The 23,394-nt window shown below is 32.9% G+C and overlaps 3 protein-coding genes and 1 long non-coding RNA gene across 6 annotated transcripts; 3 read left to right on the plus strand and 1 right to left on the minus strand.

Moving 5' to 3' along the window:
- Positions 1–3,933: 3,933 nt before the first annotated feature.
- Positions 3,934–4,569, plus strand: LOC143579685 (uncharacterized). The gene has a single exon (XM_077062920.1). The coding sequence runs from the start codon at positions 3,934–3,936 to the stop codon at positions 4,567–4,569; it is 636 nt and encodes a 211-aa protein (XP_076919035.1).
- Positions 4,570–7,566: 2,997 nt separating this feature from the next.
- On the plus strand, positions 7,567–9,874 carry LOC143579690 (chaperone protein dnaJ 16-like). 2 transcript variants are annotated; one of them, XM_077062925.1, is made up of 11 exons: positions 7,567–7,714; positions 7,833–7,956; positions 8,055–8,116; positions 8,198–8,309; positions 8,385–8,489; positions 8,571–8,621; positions 8,693–8,782; positions 8,873–8,978; positions 9,062–9,210; positions 9,281–9,334; positions 9,413–9,874. In XM_077062925.1, exons 1-11 carry the CDS (start codon positions 7,584–7,586, stop codon positions 9,581–9,583), a joined length of 1,155 nt encoding a protein of 384 aa, XP_076919040.1. In that variant the 5' UTR covers positions 7,567–7,583; the 3' UTR covers positions 9,584–9,874. The 2 variants fall into 2 exon arrangements, with proteins under 2 accessions (XP_076919040.1, XP_076919039.1); XM_077062924.1 differs by having other exon boundaries at positions 8,034–8,116; positions 9,413–9,873.
- Positions 9,875–15,849: 5,975 nt separating this feature from the next.
- Positions 15,850–18,181, plus strand: LOC143579679 (IAA-amino acid hydrolase ILR1-like 4). 2 transcript variants are annotated; one of them, XM_077062917.1, is made up of 5 exons: positions 15,850–16,324; positions 16,951–17,076; positions 17,163–17,477; positions 17,558–17,689; positions 17,757–18,181. In XM_077062917.1, exons 1-5 carry the CDS (start codon positions 15,941–15,943, stop codon positions 18,132–18,134), a joined length of 1,335 nt encoding a protein of 444 aa, XP_076919032.1. In that variant the 5' UTR covers positions 15,850–15,940; the 3' UTR covers positions 18,135–18,181. The 2 variants fall into 2 exon arrangements, with proteins under 2 accessions (XP_076919032.1, XP_076919033.1); XM_077062918.1 differs by having other exon boundaries at positions 15,854–16,324; positions 17,772–18,180.
- Positions 18,182–21,021: 2,840 nt separating this feature from the next.
- On the minus strand, positions 21,022–22,379 carry LOC143579692 (uncharacterized). The gene is made up of 6 exons (XR_013143508.1): positions 22,217–22,379; positions 21,767–21,925; positions 21,634–21,693; positions 21,470–21,562; positions 21,238–21,380; positions 21,022–21,162 (listed from the first exon to the last, which is right to left on the minus strand). It is a non-coding gene; the product is annotated as an uncharacterized LOC143579692 (long non-coding RNA).
- Positions 22,380–23,394: the final 1,015 nt, after the last annotated feature.

Here is a 23,394-nt window from a genome sequence, read left to right on the forward strand (position 1 = left end):
AACGGTTTCCGGAGAGATTCCATAACAAATTATCGATTTCCAACGAGATTCTAGTCAATTTCCGACCAAAACAAATTTATATACGTATAAAACTGAAAATTACATATAAAAATGTGTGTTTGTATATATAAAATTGAAAATTATAACTAAAGCCAATTAATCGTCAGTCCTTGCTCTACCCCCGACTAACGATTACAACACCGATTACATGTATGATTAACGTGATATCTTATTGGACAAATCTAAAAACATGTTCACTAAAATATAAAATGCGCTATAAAATGTTTAATTGATGCCCACTTGTTCAGATATAAAATATGCCTATATGATGACTTCATACCTACTTGGAAATTTCCCTTTAAAGCAATCAAAAAAAGATTACATCTCTTTTTTAACAAGTGGGAATTGACCTTAATGGTGGTGTAATTAATCCACCAGTATTATAGATTTTTCTTTTTTTTTTGAACGGCCAACTAAGTAACGTCGGGTATCTTGTACGCGACCCTCATTGGCTAAATGTAGCCCGAGCCAGCCACTAGTCCGGACGGACGGAGCCCCTAGCGGTCCACCTGTTGAGGGATTCACTGGATAAAACCCGACCCTCACGCTCGCCAAACGGCACGATAGCGAGGAGCCGGTAAAACCGGGTGAGATCAGGACTCGAACCCTGGCAAGCCAGGGTCATCCCTCATATAAGTTGGTGGTAGTGAGGTTTGATCCCCCTACCTCTCACTTGTAAAGTGAGTGCTCTACTATTGAGCCACAACCACTACGAGACAATGGAATAAAACATTGTATATGAACATGATCTTCCACCATGAATCAACAGGATCATCAATATTTTATATTATATCATATCACGTTCTATCTTTTTTATTGTGAGCTTTTAAATTTAAAGATTGTTTTTCTTATATATATATAGGAATTCTGATATGCTATTGTTTGATCTTCTAGTTTTGAGTTTTATAATAGAAACTGAGATTGAATTTTTTTTTTTTTTTTGCAGATCGAGAAGGAATTTCTTATTAAGCAAGATGTTTAGACTTTAGATGCTTAATTAGTTTATATTAGTTTATATCCACAAAGGGTGTTTCTAATTTAAAACTTTATATTAAATGGAGAAACTGCATAATGAAAATCACCCAAATCTCATAAGGGCGCTACCATTATTCACTAATAATCAAGTAATGCAATATTAGTCTAGAAGATGAACTTTCATTGATAAATCACCAGCACGATATCTATCGCTTTTCGTTCGTCGTTCTACCGGCCTTGAACTTATCACACCACACAAAAGGTTATAATCGTACTCTTTCAATAAAGTAAAAAAAATGAGGTTTATGTGTCAAGCCTAGATTCAGTTTTATCGTAATTTTCCCTCTTAATCTTCTAATCTCTCATCTCATTCATTCTAGTTGTTTATAAACTATAGGTCAAAATCATTTTGGTAATTGGGTTATAAGTAGTCAATTTTCTCTCATAATCTTCAAAACTCTCAACCCATTCATTCTAGCTATCCATGGAATCATGGGTCAAAACCATTTTAACAATTAGACAAAAAATTAGTCAGGAAATTAAACATAAAATATTGATTGAAGATCAAACAAATAGAAATATGAAAGTTTACCGAGTAGAAAATAGCCAAAAACAATTTTCTTTCTAGGGTTGGTTTCCTTTGATGTCCAGTGTTTTCCCTTAGAACACTATTTGTTGCATTATCCATGTAGTTAACAAATGTGGTCTAAAACTATTAATACTGGACGACGATGGAAATACTTATAATAAAACAACAAGTGTTGTATATAAAGAGATAGTCTTAACTCTATAAATTTAATGTTTTAGACTTCTTATTGTCCGTACTATATATTTCATTTTTTTACTTTAACATTGTTTTTCTTTATTTTAAATAACGTATATTATTTATTTTTATTATTTGATCGACAAATATATGAGTTCAAAGCTAGTTTGGTTACAGATACATAAATTTCTAGATGAGAAACTATAAGATGATAACAAATCAGGCAATTGATTACTTCCGGAACATCTAAAAATTGATTTTGTTTGGAAAAACCAATTAATAATAAAGACTTTAAAACCACATTTGACTTAAATATAGCATTGTGGGGGAATATATCCAAGATAGCGCAAGAGAATATTTAAACTACAAGAATTAATCCACTAATCAGTTAGTCAACAAAAGTAATACTAAAATATTAATATTAGTTAATAATAATATTATATTTTAAAGCACTAGATTTGCTGCAGTTGAAGACTTCTTTCCTTCCAGGTGAATACAACCCCCTCTTTCCTTGACTTTTGTTTTTCTTACCAAAATATTAAAATAATACTGCTCCAACTTTAAGGATGATGCATCATTACTAGAAAATAAATGAGTTATTTTCTTATGATAATTTCCATTAAAAATTTATTGAAAACTTATTTTCTAACGATTTTGTAAAAAAACCCTGTGAGAAAAACAAATAGTGGAAAAATTTTTTTCAACATATTTCCAACAACTTTTGTTATAAATATGTGTTTTTGCAAAGTTCCTATCATTTTCTAAAAAAACCTATTTTATTAAATTTTTATTATTTCTTTGGAATATTGGATTTTAATAATCCCTATTGAATGGTATTGGCCGATAATAATCCCTATTCATTTTATCGCCACTGGTGGTCCCAAATTCAAAAAAGTTGGCCCCCAATGGTCCCCCGTTAAAAAGGACTTAACGACGTTATACTTTTTTCTGAATTTCAAACTAACTTTTTAGGGCTATTAACCAGAAGGAAGATACGAGTCGAATGATATAAAACTTAGCTCCAAACAATGATTCAAACGACTTGATTTTGGTTGATTGTAATTTCAAACACCCGAATTGAAGCATTGTTTCGTCATTTTGAAGCACTGTTTCGAACTAAGTCTTACACCAATCAAAAGTCCTAAAACATTGGTTTGAAATTCAGAAAAAAACTATAACGGCGTTAAGTCATATTTAACGGGAGACTATTGGGGGCCAACTTTTTTGAATATGGGACCGTCAGTGGCGATAAAATGAATAGAGATTATTATCGGCCAATACCATTTAATAGGGATTATTAAAATCCAATATTCCTATTTTTTTTTCTAGTTTACTACAACCTTTTAACTAAAGCATAACGCTATAGACAACACAAATAATTGTATTTATAATAGCTTCTAATAGTTTTCCAACCAAAATAATAAACATATTTGATAAATGTATGTTTTTTTTTTTGAAGAGTTAGCAACAATTTTCCATCGAAAAGTGGTGTTGTTACTATTTTATTGCAATACTGTAGCAAAATCATGGCTAGTTTTTTTTTTTTTTTGGAAATTTGTCTGAATTTGTTGGAATTACATGTAGAAATTTTTCGTAGGAAATGAGTTGTTTTTTTAGTAGTGACATGTGTCTGTGTGATCAACTCATGAGGACATCCTATTGATAATGGTATACCGTTCAAATCTTACAATGCAAAGGTTTGGTGGTGTTAAGAAGAAGTAATAGGTGTTAAAAAAATAAGAGATAAATGTTAATGCACATAATAAATGTAGAAATTTATTTAAAACTAAAATAATACTTTAAAGTGGCATCAACCTCTTAAATTAAGGTATATATGTCTCCTACTTTAGGTGGAGGATAACAAATATTGCTTTTACACAAACTTCCCCTATCTTGACTATTTACCCTCTTTTTTCTTTCTTTTCTTTTATTTTATATATATTTTTTCTCTACCTTGGGGTTGTTTAAAATAATTATACATGATGTACACACTTATTAAAAAAATAATACTAAATAAATTAAAAACGAAGAAAGAAACAATGTTATGAGTTTCTATAAAAGGTAGACATGCCATACCCCATATTGGCACATCAGTTTCAAACCCTAGTTAGTTTGTAACATATATATGTTAAATAATGGAAACAAATGTGTCTGATCTTCCCTCCTCAACATGTGAAGAAAGAGATGCAAGTGATCAACACTCAACACAAACATATGTTGAGAAAAAACTCAAGTTATTCGGCTTCGAGCTGCATCCTTGTGACGAAAGCGTAGATTCTTCTTCATCACCAAGGACACAAAAGAATGATCAGATTCCTACAAATTTGAAGAAATTCGAGTGCCAATATTGTTTCAAGGAGTTCATAAACTCGCAAGCGTTGGGAGGGCATCAGAACGCGCACAAGAAAGAAAGATTGAAGAAAAAAAGGTTGCAATTACAAGCAAGAAGGGCAAGAATCAACTACTACCTCCAACCCTACATTCATTACAAACATGACCCTGAAAAATTCGAGTCTAATATTAGTTTTAGGCGGTATGATTATGATCATGATGATGATATGCAGTTGTCCTTCAGGGATTCATGCAGCTTCACTCTTACACATGTTGATAACAACACAAGATCAGGGAACGACTACATGCATATGATGAGGCCACTTGCCATCAAACCCTCTTCCTCTTCTCAACCAGTTGATCATTTAAATTTAAAACAAAAGTATGTTGGGACGAATTTGGATCTTCAGTTGAGTTTGAGCTCCAACTCCATCATGTAACTCAAAAAGTTAATCCATTTTCTCTCAAGAAACCTATATGTAATTATTAATTTGTTTTTGTAAGATCTAGCTTGATGAAGAAGAAAATTAATAACTAGAGCAGATTTTTGTTTTCCTTTCTTTTCTAATTTGTTATTAAATTAATTTGTATGGCGACCAACCTATAATTTTGTATTATTAATTTAATTAATATATGTAAGAAAGACTTATTTAAAATATTTATATACTATATATACTTTTAATTAATTATATATGTTGCTTGATTACCATGGTTTGGTTTCTTAAGAAGGAATTGTCATGAATTATTGTTTACTATTTGCTCAATTTTAAATTATTTCTGTATATGCACACTTGTCTTTGTTTTATTATTATTTTTTTTCAAGCATCAAACCAACAAGAGTTGATAAAGTGTGACTAATAATATATATATTCATCCATTACGTCCTTCTAGATAACTTAGAATTTATAATCATAAAAATATAATATATAGTAGTTGTGGAAAAGGAATAGATTAGCTAGGGGAAGAAAACAATAGTTTAAATTATTCTTATAAAAAAGGGTTAAAAATATACATATAGATAATTTACAAATTATGACGACTCTATTATGCATATGCTATCAATGCATTATTGGTTTCTCGATGTTTAATACTAGTTCTTTATGAAAGATTGACATGTGATATTTATAATATTTTTTATATCAAATAAATATAACAGCTACAATAATGTTACAGACGTATTCATGACGAAATTAGTTAATAGATTAGGTAAACAAGAAAGTGATTTGAAGGACTGAAGCGATGCTTGAAAATTTGAAACACAATGTGATAAAGACAGCGAGATTAAAGGCTTTTCAATCTTTAATTCCTCCAAAACCCATTTCTTTTTTCTTTTTTCTTTTTAAAGTTATCACCCAAATTGATTTTTCTTTAAAATAAAACGGGTTAATGTCACAACCCGTCTCAGGGATCTTAACGTATGACCAACAATTGGTACCAATTTAATTTGTCAATACATTAAAGTCGATATGTTGCGCAGCGAAAAATGTTTTTAAATATAATATTCACTTTTTACGATCATAGAGTATTAATCACCCTTATCGTTTACAGAATTTATTTGTTTAAAACAAGTTTACAATGATTTGGTCTTACAAAATCAGCTCAATCATTAGCTATACACTATGCCTAAGAATCTTCATTTCAACACCTATCATTGTTTATATCCTCATTTCTAAGTACCTAAAAACACTTTTGAAAATATATAAGCTATATGCGGGTTAATAAAGTTAACTTGAGTAAAAATTGCTTTCATAATTTCTCACATACAACAACATCGTTTAACGATTCAGCATATCTCAGTCCTATCTCATGTAAGCAAAACATACGCAAAAACTATTTCAGGGACAGTTATGCCGCATGGCAAGTATGATTGTGGTATGCTTAATACATACCATTTATGTAAGGATTCAGACATATGTGAATATTTGTTTGAGTGTTTAATTATTACATTGTATCAATTAACGTCAATAGTTTTGAAAGAGTAAATAACTTTGTAGAAAGTTAATATTCACCTTGTTATTACTTTGATAATCAATGTTGATAATCTTGACACTTGATTATGTTTATTGACCTAATGTCATAATACATTAATCATGTAAAATGATCTAATATTAGACCTTGATAGGGCCTGGCTTTATAGTCTCAAACCTCATTTAAAAACGTTAAACTCACTTTATAGTCGATCTGATACTATTTTTTTTTTCAAAACAAAGCATTATTTATAGGCGATCACAACATGCGAGCTTTCGACCTTATGTTTGACTAGTCAAATTTTTTTTAATTAAAGAGACGTTTCTTCATATAAAAAAACATACATTTGTTAAAACCATTATGTGAAAAACTAATATCCATAGTTTAAACTTTCAAAGATTTAACTATACCCCTTGTCTATGGTCTTAGCTTAGATAATAATAACAATAATCTAAACAAATAATCATTACCTATATAAGCTTAAGAACTAGCTAAGTCGTCAGGCTACGACTTCGGTGATCAGACAAAATCTCTACTTCATTTAGAGACCGGGGGCACGTCTAACAGTAACAGAATAGCAGGTTGGATATGCGGCAGGTGGCTAAAGATCAAGTGTTGGGCACAACCTTCGAGGAAATGTTTCACAATTGGAATGCTACAAATCAGCATCCAGTTTCCTTTATTTACAGTCAAACTTGACCACCAATAAAAACCTCAACAACCCAGTAAGCCGCCAACTTACCCTCAGAGGATCATTGGGAAAAACCTTAGTGGCCCATTGAGCCGCTAGCTCAACTAAGTCATCGGACACATCACTCTCATGTTCATCAGAAAATATCTTGTTGTCAGCTGTCCGTTGACGGCATTGTCTTCACGGTTTCTCATGCATTACACCCGACTTCACGGGTATGAGTCTCACCAAACCTAGTAACCCACAGGTTATAACATCTCATTAAGTTAACAATTAATCTCATCAAATATTTGATTTGAAAATCCTATAAAATAGGGATAAGCTAGAAATTAAAATTATTATTTATAATTAAGAAACAGTTTTATAATAAAATAAATAAGCGGGTCATGAGTCTCACCAAACTAGATAACTTTTAAACCGGGTTATAAGATCTCATTTATTTATTCGTGAAACTCTTTCATTATCAAACCTTAAGTATATTATTAACTTATTTATAATAAATAAAATTAAAATCTAAAAAATTATATAAATATTATAAACAGATAATATAAAACATTCCCGTAATACGTGAGTTCAAAACTGATATTATTATAATATAATAGAAAAGATGAAAAGAAACGAGTTCCAACTAATTTCCCCTCCATTTCTTGATTTCTAATTTTGTTTTCCAAGAAAAGAAAGCTATCCATCATCTCCTCCAAATCAAAATCAAAATCAGTTTCCTTTTGAGGGTTTCTCCAAATAAATGTCCATGCTTTCTTCTTATACTTGATCCGTAACTTTTGGTTTTAAAGAATGCCGAGATCCAATAACAATAATAATAAAGGAGATAATCAATTAAGGAGAGACCCGTATGAGGTTCTTGGTGTTTCTGTCACCTCCACAGATCAACAAATCAAGACCGCTTACCGTAGATTGGCTTTGAAGTATTATCTTATCTTATATTATTTATTATATATATGCTCTTATCTATTGATATATATATCATGATTGACCTCAAGATTTCCTTTTTATTTCATTTCTACGTTTTCTCTAATTTATTAGGTACCATCCTGACAAAAATGCAAATGACCCTAAATCAGCTGATATGTTTAACGAGATCACTTATTCGTATAATATATTATCTGATCCCGATAAACGCAAACACTATGACACTGCTGGTTTTGAGGTCAGTCACTACTGATCAATTCAATTATATATGTATGTATGTTCACATTCACATCATAACCTTGATATCTAATTCAGGCTATTGAAGCTGAAACCCAGGAATTGGAGCTTGATCTTTCTAATTTAGGAGCTATGAGTACAATGGTTGCTGCATTTTTCAGGTCTTTATTTTTATTTAATTCCTTGTGTTTGTGTGTAAAATAGCCTTTGAATTTGAGGTTTTTAAAACGTGTTTGTGACAGCAAACTTGGAGTGCCAATAAAAACTCTTGTATCAGCAACCGTGTTAGAGGAGGCGATCAACGGTGCAGTCCCCACCCTTCCACTTGCTTTGGGAAAGCCTGTTTCCAGAAAGGTTGTTGTTTTTTGCTTTCCTTTGTTTTAATCGGGTGCGCGTGTATTTCGTAAGACATCTCACATTTCTCAACAGGTTGAAAGGCGATGTGCTCATTTCTATTCTGTTAGAATAACAGAAAAGGAAGCACAGGCTGGAATAGTTTGCCGAGCACAATCATCAGAAAAAAGCAAGTTCAAGGTTTGTAAATATGTCTATCACAGTGATATTTACTCATTAGCTAGTATCATAACTTAATAAGTAGAGTATCTCTATATGTAGCTTTTATATTTTGAGCGCGATGAAAACGGTGGACTGAATCTCGCTCTGCAGGTACGCAGTAATTAAACTTGTTATGGTTCTTGTGGCCTAAAAGTTAATAAGTTAAACTTTTTCCATTTCAGGAAGACAGTGCAAAAAAAGGAAAGGTGACAGCTGCTGGAATGTATTTCCTTGGTTTCCCTGTCTATAGATTGGATCAACAATCTAGCCTAGTGAGTACACATTACACAGACAGTTATCTTACTTCAATAATACAAATGTATGAACTTATTATCATCTTCTCTATGATGAGTGGGGTCCAGATGGCTAAGAAGGATCCGGATACCGCTTTCTTTAAAAAGCTAGAAGGATTTGAGCCGTGTGAGATTACCGAGTTAAAAGCTGGTGTTCATACATTCGCTATTTACGGTTAGATTGATGATTTTTATTTGAAAGTCTAATGTGTGCATAGCTGACCCACACTATATACCTTTTGATTTTTTTTTGTGCAGGTGACAATTTCTTTAAAAGTGCTAGCTACACAATTGAAATTCTTTCTACAGCTTCTTTTGTTAACGAAAAAGAGAATCTGCGCGCGGTTGAAGCACATATTTCTTCAAAACAAACGGAAATCGCTAAATTTGAAACTGAATATAGACAGGTTTGGTTTAGACATTAGAGAATCCTTCATTTTAATTTCATGAATAAACCTTACTGTTGTGTTTTCTTAGGTTCTTGAACAATTTAGCGATATGACAAGCAGATATAGGCAAGAAATGCAAACGGTATGTGCATTTTTATGGTTTATATTTGTTGATAAAGGAAGGGCATATATATATGATTCAGTTCGATCTATGTTGTAGATTGAAGAGCTTCTTAAACAAAGACACGAGATACACGCGTCATACACAACCGTCTCACAAATAGGTAGTAGTAGAAGTAAAAAACGGGTTATTTTGAAAGACGATAAAAAATCATCAGGAGCAAAGAAGTGGTATAATATTCAGGCAAAGATGGACAAGAGAAAGCCTTGATCAATCTAGCTAATTAATACTCTAGTCATGTTGGAAAATACAGAAAGATAAAGCTATGAGCTGGCTACGGGTCGAATATGAGCAGGTTTGTACAAGCGGTTAATGCACAAGACTGGTCGGGTCGGGTCAGGTCAGGTCGTGTCGGGCTGGGCTGGGTGTATAGCTGCTAACACTGTATAATTCTTTTCCTTTTGTCATGTACGTGTTTTTGTTTTTGGTATTTCAAAACAATATATATGCAACTGTATATTATTAGACAAACTTAATGATTCATTCCAGTCACACCTTTCTTGGAGTCCTTAGTTTTTTTCTCGGTAAAGAATAAAGATACATACATACATACATTCATGTCTTGAGTTATGAACTTTAAAATTATTTATTATGAAAATAATAAAAACTAGAGAAATTGGACAGAATGGAATTGATGTCTAGTATAATAACAACTGTCTCATTAACCACCCATGTGACCACGTCTTTTTAGGTGGGAAAATAAGCCAAATATTGTTAATAATAATATTAACTAACAACTACAAACATTTTAAGACCATGCGGTATAGGCACGTGGAGATAGGCGTGACTATAGATTTTTATGGTGCGGAACGTTGTGTCCGCGTAGAGATAGATCAATCTCTACAACAACAAACTTCTTTCTGTCTAGTGAAACAAATAACCAACACGTGGTGATTTTAATGTCATAAATGCCACTTTCGCGTATTTATTTCATTGAATGAAATTGTAATATTCATGGATATATCTTAGCAAGTGTAGACATTCTTCTCTCTATCAACACCACTCAGTGTTTTCTTATTTCTATCTTAGAACCTATGGTGGTATAACCCATACAAAGCGATTTGAGTTTTGGTATGATCTATACAAATAAATGAGGAGTTATAACTCGATTTTTAAAAGCTATTTTGGTGAGACCCATAATCCGCTTAGTTTTTTTATTATAAAATTGTTTACTAATTATAAATAATAAAAAGTAGGATACTAATTTTTAGTATATCTCTATTTTATAAAATTTTCATATCAAACATTTGGTGAGATTAATTTTTAATTTAATGAGATGTTATAACTCGTTTAAGGGCTATTTGGGTTTGTTGAGACATATACTCTTGAATTCGAGTCAAATGCATTATAATAATACTCCATTTACAAATAAAACAATTTGGTAGCTTAAGAGAATATAGGAAGGTTTCGTTTTTATATAGTTAAGATATCTGTGATTTATTCAACAATGGCTAAATGCGATTTGAACCAAATTTGATTTATCGATAGTTTTCATTAATTGTCAGAGATGAAGAAATTGTATGTACAAAATAAACTTAAAACACAACAAAACAAAACGTAGATCCATGTCAATAAAATCGTGACATGGCGTCTACATCACTAATATATACAAGAAATTTAACTTTTAGTTAATTTGACAGCTTTCAATACTTGGATTTGCTTTTAACGACGCACAATAACTTATAGATTTAACTAGTTTTTCGACCTAATGCAATGGCAGCTACAAAACCACAAAGTTGAAACTCGATCATTGATAAAACTCAAGCGTTACGATGATGAGTTGACACAAATTCAGTCAGTATTCGGGCTACTAGCTACATTCGTTACGATATTGACACCACTGGTAAAATTTAAGCGTTAACCCAAAAATTGAATTCGTCAAATCAACATATAATAACATTAACATATAAGAAAACAAAATATTTAAGAGGACGTTTATTTGGTTGGTTAACATGGGCGGTGGTAGAACTCAAGCGTTGTCGGTCCCGAGCATTGTGGTAGTAACTTGATACGAATTCAGTTGGTTTTGATTACGTACGCTACGGTACTGGAACTTAAAAATGAAAAAATATAAAAGTTAAGGTGGAGCAGCGACCAATTCTTCTTTTTTTTTTTTTTGGGGGGGGGGGGGGGGGGTTCAGGAAACTTGCGAATTGGTAAAAGCCGAGCGTTGTCGGTCATGGGATTTAGATCAGGCCTCAAGTCTGCGTGAACTCGGTCGGTTTGTTTCAGGTGATATAATACCGGAACTAAAACAAAAAAAATTGACGTTTCGTCTGTTTAAGTTACATTTATTATGGTAACTAAACTAAAAAAGAAAAAAAAAACAAAATTCACCAACCAATACGGTGCTGTCAAGATGCCCAATAGGCCACTTGAGGCACCAAAGTTCTTATATATATAAAACTAATAAGATAATATTATTATTATTACATAAAAACTAATTTCAAGAGTTGAAATTATAATCATAAAAGTTTATAAGATTGGTAAACCCGATATGGCTAAAAAAGCATGATTTTCAATTTGTAAAACCAGTCAAGACATAACATAATTATTGTACTAAAAATAAAAATGAAAGTGGTCTCTTATTATTCTAAAACAATTTAAAAGATTTTATTGAAAAACATTTAGATTAATGTTGATGAATTTAATCATACTGTTTTGGTAATTAGTATTTACGTGTAAACCAAATGAACTAGTTTTATACCTGTCCGGCGGACGGGCATTTTAATGTCATATTGATATAAGTATTTTTGCACAAAACATCATTGCTTTAAAAAAAAAAACAAAACAAAATGTGGGTACAAATTAAAGCTAAAACACCATTGCATTATTTTCCAGTAGATGTTTGTTTTTGGGATACGGAAGCTATTAGGTTTGTCATGATCTATTTTTCCTATCTGTTCATGACTTCATGAAGGTCCTGCTTTCTCTTTTCTTTTGTGTTCCTTTTCCAACCTTAGGTGAAAGAGGATGAAGTTTAATATAGTTTGTTGGGCCTGAGGGCAAGAAAATAATCCATATCAAAAGATTAAATATCTTACTCTTACATACTATATTCTCGTTGTCACTTTCACATATATACAGTTATACACAAGCATATTTGCATTTGAATACTCTGTAAGTTAAAATTGATAATTGTTGAACCCAGGGTTTTCTTAAGGTAACTGTAACACAGAAGAAATTGTATCAACTTGACATGATAAAACATTGAAGAACACATGACTAAAATAATGACTTGGTAAATAATAAGGTTATGTTAACAAAACATCATGGCTAAATATAAAAACACAAACTAAAATTGAAAAAAAAAAAAAAACACGGTAGTTATTTTTGAAACTGCATTTTGACAATTTGCATAAACATATACAAGTTTATTTGCAGGAAATAATAATAATACATATATAACCGAAATAACCAAAATTGATATATCTGATCAGTCAGTTAATTTCCATTGGTTTAATCGGTTATGTTTGATTCAGTTACTTCGGTTATGCTTGCTCACCCCCTATTACATAACAATTGAAAGAAATAAAATACAAAGATAACAAAACTCAATTAGTATACCTGCAAAGGAATTATCCTTCAGTAAAAACTTATTTAAGTTTGTTATAGCCACAAGAAACCTGCATAAAAGGGGAAAATATGTGTTATTTAGTATGGCATGGACATAAAGATATTGGTGAGACAAACAAATATATTCAATCATATATAATTATTGATAATAGCCAAAAAGATTTGTCGTCTTCGATAAGGAGTTATACTAAACTAAACTGCTATCAACACTGTGGTGCAAGGTAAGCTGAAAGAAAGGACAAAATAAGGTTATGTAACATTGTAACTGAGAAACGGTATACAAAATTGGACTACATACTCTAATAGCATATGCATATGATAGGTAATACCGAAGGACCATGAAACCAATATAGTTTTAAGTGCTAACAATCTTCTTTTATAAAAAGGTCGTAGACCACTACACCCATCATATTGACTTTGTATTATGAGATTTTGAGAAAGCAAGAAAGATGTGGATTACATGATGTAAGCAAAGGTATACAAATATATGGTAGCTCATTACAAAACGTGACACCATATATAAATAAAAAGTCAAGAAGCTTATTCACAACTTCAGAGCGGGGGGAATTCTTCAATGGAACTGTAAATAGGAAAATTGAATCAAAATTGCTTTCGTGTAAAATATAACTCGTGAACTGAAAATCGTGGTGTAGGTTGGTGACTCTCTCTCGGATTCGATGGCAGGTGAAAGGTAAGTCAGTTGTAGAAATTAGAGATGAATAATAACGATAAATCTATTGATTATAACAGCACCTTAACTTAACATAACCATAATCAATATTGTGTGTTGTTACCTGAACTTAATTTCTGGAATCCATGCAAGGAAGTGAGAGCTATGGAAAGAACTGGCGACGTGGGGATATAATTAAACTGCTAGCGAGAAAAAAGGGGGAAGAATCGAAAACCGCCCGAGTGACTGAAACTGCCATCAACCGTCTCTTCTAGAAGATTTTGAGTGAGTTTAAACGGCTGAGATCAAATCTCCAATACTTTACACGGCCAGGATCAATTAAATAAACAGTTTTTACATTTAATATATATATAATTACGGAGTAAATGATATCATTGACTAACGAACCTTGGTGGGTCCTAGGCAACACCCTGGTAGGGTACAGATTAGAAGAAACTTGGTTACAAAGTATCTACGGCTAACCTTCATTAGTAGTCTTGGTCTATGCCATGGTAACAACTAATTTTTTCGAGTGGCAACAACTTTGTCTATTGATAGCACATGAGCTACGTAGCAAATGAAATATGGTAGCATCCTTGTACGTACTTCAATAGGATCTTAAATCCTAGGGGTTATAGAATTGTTGCCTGATAATTGATAAAGTAAGTTTCTTAGATACTTTACAACCGATGTAACTATAGCGGTTGCACCTTACTGCCAAAACTATTTATGAAATATTACAACGTTTCACCCTCACTGTTGTAATGGTTCGATATCTATATAAAGAGATCATATAGTTAAATTTAGTCAATCAATTTCATTCTATTTTTTAGAGAATATGTTCCCGTACTTATAAAAGATAAAAGAAACACTTTCTATTTCATCCGATTATTGGTTTTGTTATACGCAAAATACAACAATAACATAATAATTTCATTAATTGAGAAAATTATCTACGTCATACGAAATCTACAAAACCTACCATTCATATATAGGGGTGCGTTAAGGTACAATAATTGTTTAAACGTACATTAGATACATGAAATACGTTTAGTGTTAAAAAACCAAAAACGTTCAAGCAAAATTCTCAACCCTAAAACGTTCAGGGTTAACCTTAAAATGTTTAGGCTTAAAACCTAAAATGTTTAGGCCAATAACCTAAAACGTTCAGGCTTAAATCCTGATACATTCAAGGTTAAAACTAACCACTCAAAACTCAGAATTGTCGATTGAAGCTTCAAATTGATTATTAATTAAATCAGTAAGGTTATTTGATTAGCAATTTCAATTTCAGTTTGTCAATTTGATCAACTGACATGTGAACAATGATTGATGGTCGAGACAGAAGAAGATGGTGTTCACTACAGCAAACGATGGTCGCGACGATAGACAGAGTCGTTGAACGGTGACAGATTGTTGAATGGTGATGGTGAAGGTGGACGGAGTCGATGGGAGCAAAGGTGGACAAAGACCGGCCCGCGTAGTTATGATTTTAGGTTAACGTGGTTAATGAAAGTCGAACTTCCAAAGTGCAATAAATGATTAATGTATCGGATCTTTTATCATATGTGTGTGTGTGTGTAAGGTGGATTGTGAAATATATCAAGTGAAATTAGATCTTTGATCAAGACAAATTATTGGCTAAAATTAGACACTAAAGTTTTGGTACCAACCGGTCTCTCCCCTTTCTTGCTATGTATGAGTATATCTAACATATTGTGCGGATCTTTTTGTGATTGGAAGGGCAGGAGGAAACAAGGTTGTGTGGATCTTATTAGAGTGTCATGTCTTGTCAGGCTCAGGAATAACATGTTTGTTGCTAGGCAGGTCATGTTAAAGGCATAATAAGAAAAAAAATGTTAAGCATAAGAAACTTGTGCTGAGAATCAACATGTCTTCATCCATTTGTTTTTTATAGTCTTGTGTCCCTTTGCTACGTTCCTGAAAAGAGTTCAACATGTCATGCATTGTAATTAACTTATTGACACCGAAGAAACATATCTTTATTTTCAGTAGGATTGGTAATTATGTTATTCAAAAGACGGTTGCGGCGGCTTGTTGCCCGCTTAATTACCTGACCTTTCAGGTTTATTAACTTTAATAATTAGATTATCCATATATATGTGACATATTGAAAGTTCGATCAATAACTATAAGTGAAACTTATACCCTAGGGTAATATTATTTCAAAATATATAGTGCATAATAACAACATATAAACATTTATTGGCATTATTGTCATCGCACTAAAGCTAGATTTCCTATTTAGATCTTGTCTTGTTCCTGAGTTCATTCGCCAATAATCAAACTCTAAAATTAGTATGCATCTGCTACTCAAACTCTTGATCCCTCTAATTTCTTTTCTTCTTCTACCTCCATCTTCAGATCAAACTATCCATCATGAAACCAGTTATTTAAACCCGTTTTTGCATCATAAAAATGATTCCCTTAAAGATTATATCCTAAAGCTGGCAAATCATGTGGACACAGCAGATTGGATCAAGAATATAAGAAGGGGGATTCATGAATATCCCGAACTCGCTTTCGAAGAAGTCCGAACAAGTTGGGTTATCCGGAGAGAACTTGAGAAGATGAATATTGGGCACCGGTGGCCCGTGGCCAAGACCGGAGTAGTCGCCACGATTGGCACTGGTTTTCCGCCGTTTGTTGCACTTAGAGCAGACATGGATGCTTTGCCCATTCAGGTTTCTTTTGCTTCTTAATTTAAATTAATAACTTTTTAAAGTGGCCGGTATGTATGTATATTATTATAACATAAAAATTAATTTCATCTTAATTTATGTATTGCTTCATGCAAAACGTGCAAAAGTTTAATCCATCAATAGTTCCTTTCTGGCAGGGACCAGTTGGTTTGTACCCTTTTCTGATACTTAAAACATTCTAGCTAGCTTGTAAATTGTCTATAACTAATTTGGATCCTCTGACAGATAGATCGATCGAGGTTCTTATTGATGTATAGACGGATTACAAACCATCAACCTCGCGCTTATAATCAATTTTACACCCTAGCTAATTAATATATTTTTTTGCAAAAATGCAGCATTGCCCAACTCGTTGCAACCAATAATCGATAGACATACGAATGGTGTATCATTGTTTCTATTCTTAAAGCTACTTGACAAATTTTTGACTCAAAATCATTTGGATGGCATACAAAAATATACTATATATATGTCACTTTGCTAATTTCATCTTTATGTATAAGTTTTCATGATTCTTAGTTCTTGAAGTTTATTGTACGTTTCATGTACAAACGTATTTTAGAAGCTAGTTCATTAAATTATAAAGCTGATCGAGTAATGGTATATAGGAACTGGTTGAGTGGGAGCACAAAAGCAAAATTGATGGCAAAATGCATGCTTGTGGACATGATGCTCATGTAGCAATGCTTCTTGGTGCTGCTAAAATCTTGAAACAACTCGAGGACCAATTACAGGTAACTAATTATCTAATTACTAATTAAATTAATCATATATTAAATATTAAAGATTAATCTAAGTTAATTAATTTTGATTAGTTTAGGGGACAGTGGTGTTGATATTTCAACCAGCAGAAGAAGTAGGTGAAGGAGCAAAAGAGATGATTAAACAAGGCGTTCTTGAAAACGTGGAAGCCATTTTTGGTCTGCATTTGGTCCTCAGCTCTGATTCTGGTGTCGTTGCAACGAGGCCAGGCGAATTCCTGGCGGGGTGTGGTTGTTTCAAGGCTGTGATCCATGGCAAAGGAGGTGATGCCTCGGTCCCTCAAGAATCTTTCAATCCCATTTTGGCTGTTTCGGCTTCTATAATCAGCTTACAGCATATTGTTTCTCGAGAAGCCGATCCCTTAGATAGTCCTGTATGAAACCCTGAATTGATGATATATATATTATATGCATGTGATCATGTAATTTAAATTAAATTAAATGTTTTGACTAGGTGGTTTCGGTAGCAATGGTTGAAGGTGGAAATGATGAGCTTAATGTGATTCCTGATTCGGTTTCCATTGCTGGAACTTATAGAGCTTTTAGCAAAAAGACCTTCTACGCGCTTGGAGAAAGAATACAACAGGTAACTAATTAACTATATATGTATATAGCTAGGTGAACCCTAAACCCTCAACCTTAAACCGTGACAGTTTATAAGTATACAGGTTATAAAAGCACAAGCGTCTGTATACGGATGTTCTTCTGTGGTTGATTTAGAAGGACACGAATATCCAAGCGTCCCACCAACTGTGAACGACAAGAAGGTATACGAGCACGTGGTGGAGGTATCGCGTATGATTGTTGGCAAAGATAACATAGAAGCAAGCGCTCGCTTCATGGGAAGTGAAGATTTGGCCTTCTACTTGGAAAAGATTCCGGGTGCGTTGGCATTTCTCGGCATGCGAAATGCCAAGGCTGGCTTTGTCCATTCACCACACAGTCCATACTATACAGTTAATGAACAAGTGCTTCCTACAGGCTCTGCACTTCATGCGGCATTCGCGTATACATACCTCCTAAATCACTGATTCATAATTTTAATCAACTCCTAAATAATAATTTGTTGATATGTATTATTACTTAATGATCTTGTACTTATGTGTATGTATGTTTGCTTGTTCAATTTACAAAAGGCGTATATATATTGTGCATGTGTGACCCATTGATACAATAATTAGTGAAAAACGCCAAGGACGATGATATGGTTGGGCCACCGAATAAAGTAGAGTAGGCCCACATAGGAACTACTTATGGCATAACATTACCATGTGAATCGTGGGTCTTAACTGTATTTGGTAACATCACTGGTTAAATTTAGAAACCCAACCATACATGAACATAATCAATATCAATTATTAGCTGCTTCTCACCCAGCTAGTCACCTTGGATGGATTAACATTTTTCTTTTTATACATTCAGTGACCCATAAAGATACTCGGTTTTAACTTTTGATTCCAAAAATTAACGTAAAACAAAACATGACTAAAAACTAAATATCAAGTCAGTTAGCATCATAATGTTGGCCCACCCCTTTATTATTTACTATTTATAAGCTTATGAAAACTAAAGTGTCAATCGTGTCAAAGTCATTGACAGGTTCATGGTTTTTAGATTGATGGGTTGAATTCTTCTTCAACCTAATCCAACTCACATATATTTGTGTGTTGCGACGATCTCATTTAAATAGGTTACATAAGTCGATTCAAAACTTATTTTCTTCTTTTCGTGTTACGGTCGTATCAGCCATATCTGGCCCTTACTAATGTTTCATTATTACCGATTTTGACGGCAATCAAATCTACGTCTAATAAAATCGGAGAAGTTCATGTATCTATGCAAAACTAATTTTTTTAACGACAATCTAGTCTACTTCTAATAAAGATATTCACCTTATGACCAGAACCCTCTAATGAAAAGCACCTTATAACACACTAAAATACCATTGGGCCAAATGGCTTAACCTGAATTATACCTAAGACCCACAATATTAAAACATAGCAGGTCCGAAATATGTGGGGGCTAGCCTAGGGTTAAGCCTACGTGGCTATTTCTATAAAGCATATGAAGCCATCAAACTATGGCATGTATCCTAGGGCGATGGGAGAAATCATCCATGCCAAAATTACGGACACATAGTACATAGTCACACATATATTACGCACGCTGTAATTAATTACGTAATTATTGTTAATACATATGCACAAATATTTCACAACATATAAAATAATTACGCAACATGTTATGTAACGTGTATAAATAATAACGCATCATATAATAATTATTATGTTGATAATTACACAACCTATATAACAATTACACAGCCTATATATGATTATAACTAGGCAACCTAGCTAGCTTATTAAGCGTGTTATCACAAGAAAAGGATACCGACATTAGAGGCCCTCTCTTAAACTTAAAGATAAGTTAATAACCGATTCCATTCAATGCATTTGTTATGGATCGAGTGTGAAGATTACAGTCTTGTGATTACACAAGTATTAATGTGCGGTCCCAATTTTTTGCATGGTAAGTGATGAAAGTGATAATTGTTACCTCTTGTTTTCAAGCAATTTCGACCTCTAAAATCGCTCAATGGCACTCTAAATACCCCAAAAAGGTTTTTTAAGGGTTAAGCACTTTCAACCTCTAAAATATGCTAAAAATGGTTTTCCTTGGGGAAAAGTAGTGCGAAGCTTCCGTTCCTGGAATGGTCATGCTGGTGTAAATACTTGCGTGTTTTCTTATATCCTAGCACGCTAAAAAAATATATTATAACAAATGAACATAAGATCATCACCAATAGATAGTATTTTTGTGAGCGTTTCTGGGTGCCTACATGGCACCAGCCCCACAAAAACACCTCTTTTCTCCAATCTTCTCTCTCCTCACTCATTCCTCTCCGTTACAAACACATTGTTCATTCATTCTTTCACAATAATCTCTTTACGTTATCTCTTCTCTAAATCACCATTTTTTTTCTCTCAAAAATACCTCAAGAGATATCTATTATGAATGCTCTAATAAGATATATAATTATACTACATATAAAAGTAAAACCAATTGCTACATAAGTATAGAGTGTTGTAATTTTAGTCTTCTATGTTTTAACATCCAAATCAACTTCCCAAAGTTCTAAATTATCTTAATTTGATACCAAACATTTTGTTTTACTAAACTTTGTTAACTTTGCAACTTAGCCCACTAAGGTATTCATGGTTTTAATTTGTGTCATAACATATGTTTTTATTTTTGTTATCATTTATATATTTAAGTTACTGATTCTTTTAGTTGTTATCATGCGATTTTTTTTAGTATACACTTATGACATGTTTATTTCATCTATGTCTCGCAGTTACAACAAAGGTGTATCCGCAAAAAAAGAATTTAAGTTTGGTTGAAAAGAAGTTGTATTCGCAATAGAGTATCCTTTTTGTATTGTAAACTATATACTGAGTGTCAATACCGCGTCGATACCATAATGAGCCGAACCGAAACTAACCGAGTTTTAATTGGTATTTACATAAACTTTTTTTGTTGAGTCGACGTGATAGTTGTTATGATGTGTTTATATATCTGTATTTAAAAATTCGGGCCATTACCGAGTTCTCACGCAACACGTGATGGAAACATCATAAAGAGATGTGAGAGCATGCATAACATCTCATGCATAATGTACACCTTGATGCATCAGCAATTTACTTTTATTCTCTTGGTAACCAAGAATTGAAGACAGGCCCGGCTCTGAGAACGGTTAAAAATTTTTTGGCCGAAGACGAAATTTTTTTTTTGCTTTGATAAAAAGGAGTATCTTGTTGGGTTTAAACAATTTAATTTTTTAATAAGCCTTAATATTTTGGCCCTTATACGATATATATAAAGAGAAGCAATTTTAAAAGATGAACCACCGAATCGAAAACAAAACATATTTCAAAGAAAAAGTAACCATACCCTTAAGACATGAGTGATCTGAAAAAACAGAAACTCATCCTTCAATTTCTTTGCTTCTTCATACCACTTCATTATGTTCTTATTCCTCACTTTCCACAGACCTTGAATCTGTACCAAACAAGTTTTTTATCTCTAGAGCATCCAACAGCCATTTTCTTAAAAATAACAACTAATAACAGGTACCTGCATGCAAACGAGTTTAGAGTCACCTACAACACGTATACTTGTGAAACCTTTGCTAAGAGCATATCTCAACCCTAAAATCATGGCTCGATATTCTGCAACATATTAGTCGCCACACCCAAACCTTCACGCAATCTATAAATCTACAAGAAAACGAAAACAAGGTTACAACAGGAGGTCAAGATAATATTGTGTGGTTTATTATGTTTACTATTATTATCACTATATATACCAAACTTCCATCAGGAGCTCGTAGCACCGCTCCTGCTCCAGATTGTCCTGGATTTCCTTTGCACGCACCATCGAACTCAAGAATACAAGCATTCTGGAAATTATGAGCAAAAGTTAAAGAAGAATATAAATATCAATCATCAACACTATGATATACCAACTTACCCCAGTTTGTGACCCGAAAACTTGGAGAAATGTTGTTTCAGGTTCGTCAACAAGTGGATGCTGCACAATTCTTTCACTTTAAACGATTACCAAAACAACACGAAAATGATATAAAGAGCATGGTAGTTAGTACCTGGAAAGGGCATGGTATGAGGGTACCGAATAAATTGTCTGTCAAATCTGCTGCTCTGATAGAATAAAGAGCATTTTGAAGGCCATAAGAGCGCAAATAGGCCTCGGTGTCTTTGGGCAAGGCGTAGCCTTTATAGACACTAACGGGAGGATCACATACCTATCATCTCATCAATGAAAACAAATAAAAGGGGGTTTGTGTTGCATTGTAATTTAATTATCTGACGATTACTGTGTGCTTTAAGTAATGAACTGAATGTTTGTCTGTTCGTTTGTTTAATAAATAAACATGAACAAAGAAGTTCATTCGGCTAACAACACACCAATGCAAAGAGACTCGGGAGCCAAAATGAAACAAATTCATTTCCTTGGTGAATGGTTAGGTTAGGTTAGGTTAGGTTTGATTAAGTTGTATAATAATATGAACAAATACAAGAGGATAGGATAGTACCGAAGATCCAAGTTGAGCTTGGCAATCAATTAAGTTGTTGTAGACACCAACAAGATCCCCTTTCCGTACAACAAAGAAACTATTATTCTTCTTATCTTCATTACCGGCAGCAGCAGCAGCTTGCACTTGAAGAAGAGAAGAGCAGTAACAGCGACGACCACCAAATCTCCTTCCGTAATTATTATTATTATTATTATTATTATTATTATTTAGTGGCGCCTGATGGAATGTTCGTATGGTAGTCAAATTGGAAGATGAAATTGAAAACCACCTCAGACTAGTCGTCATTCTTGATATTAATAATAATAATTTGTTCATTTATATCCCAGCCAGAAATATAAAACGATTCTTATCACACAATCATTAACCAACTACAAATATCCAAAAGTACCAATTAATTGTTGGAGATTTCTTCTTCTTCTTCTTCTTCTTCTTAATGTCTCCAAACCACACCAACGAAGGAAGGAGGTTTTCTTTTCTTTCGCATTTTCTTACATATAATAATAATAATAATAATAATAAGGTTGGTCCCTAGCCTTTCTCTCAAAACTCATTATTTCCCCTTCCCCTCACAAAATTGTCTATTCTATTTTGGTTTCGTTTCGTTCCTAAATGAGCCAAGCACAAGCAAGTCAATCGCTCTTCGGCTCGTCATGATTACTTTCAAACGTTATTTATAAAGTAAAACATATACCGACTTTGGAAAAACTAACACACCATGTGTCTAACTTTAAAAACTTATATGTGAAATATTAACTGTGGTTTTTAATCTTCACTTACATGACTAACTATTTTACTCCTTACAAAATATGCCTACTTATTTGTCTAACTTACTCCTTTTATTATAACACAAAACAACTATATTTGCATTCTTCTTTCCCAACTAGACTGTTTGTGACTAGCCTTCCACCCATAAATTGCGGATGTAAAATTTTATTACATACACTGTGACAAGTACTAGTTGAGTTATAAACGTATTAATCAACTTGATGGGTTTTTATTATAAGGGTTAAATGGTCATAAACGGGTTAATGTTTCGAGTGGTATCATAAATTGACACCAATAGCCCCACCATCCGGATCACAAATGTAACACCATACTTTTTAAAGGACAATCAGTTTTCAAGTCTAAATCTTGATTGTATTATTGATTGGGATGATTACTAAATTACAAATAAA

The sequence above is a fragment of the Bidens hawaiensis genome, unplaced genomic scaffold, assembly GCF_021521415.1.
Source record: "Bidens hawaiensis isolate Kalapana, Puna unplaced genomic scaffold, B.hawaiensis_p1.1 tig00029912_1, whole genome shotgun sequence".
Classification (NCBI taxonomy): Eukaryota; Viridiplantae; Streptophyta; class Magnoliopsida; order Asterales; family Asteraceae; genus Bidens; species Bidens hawaiensis.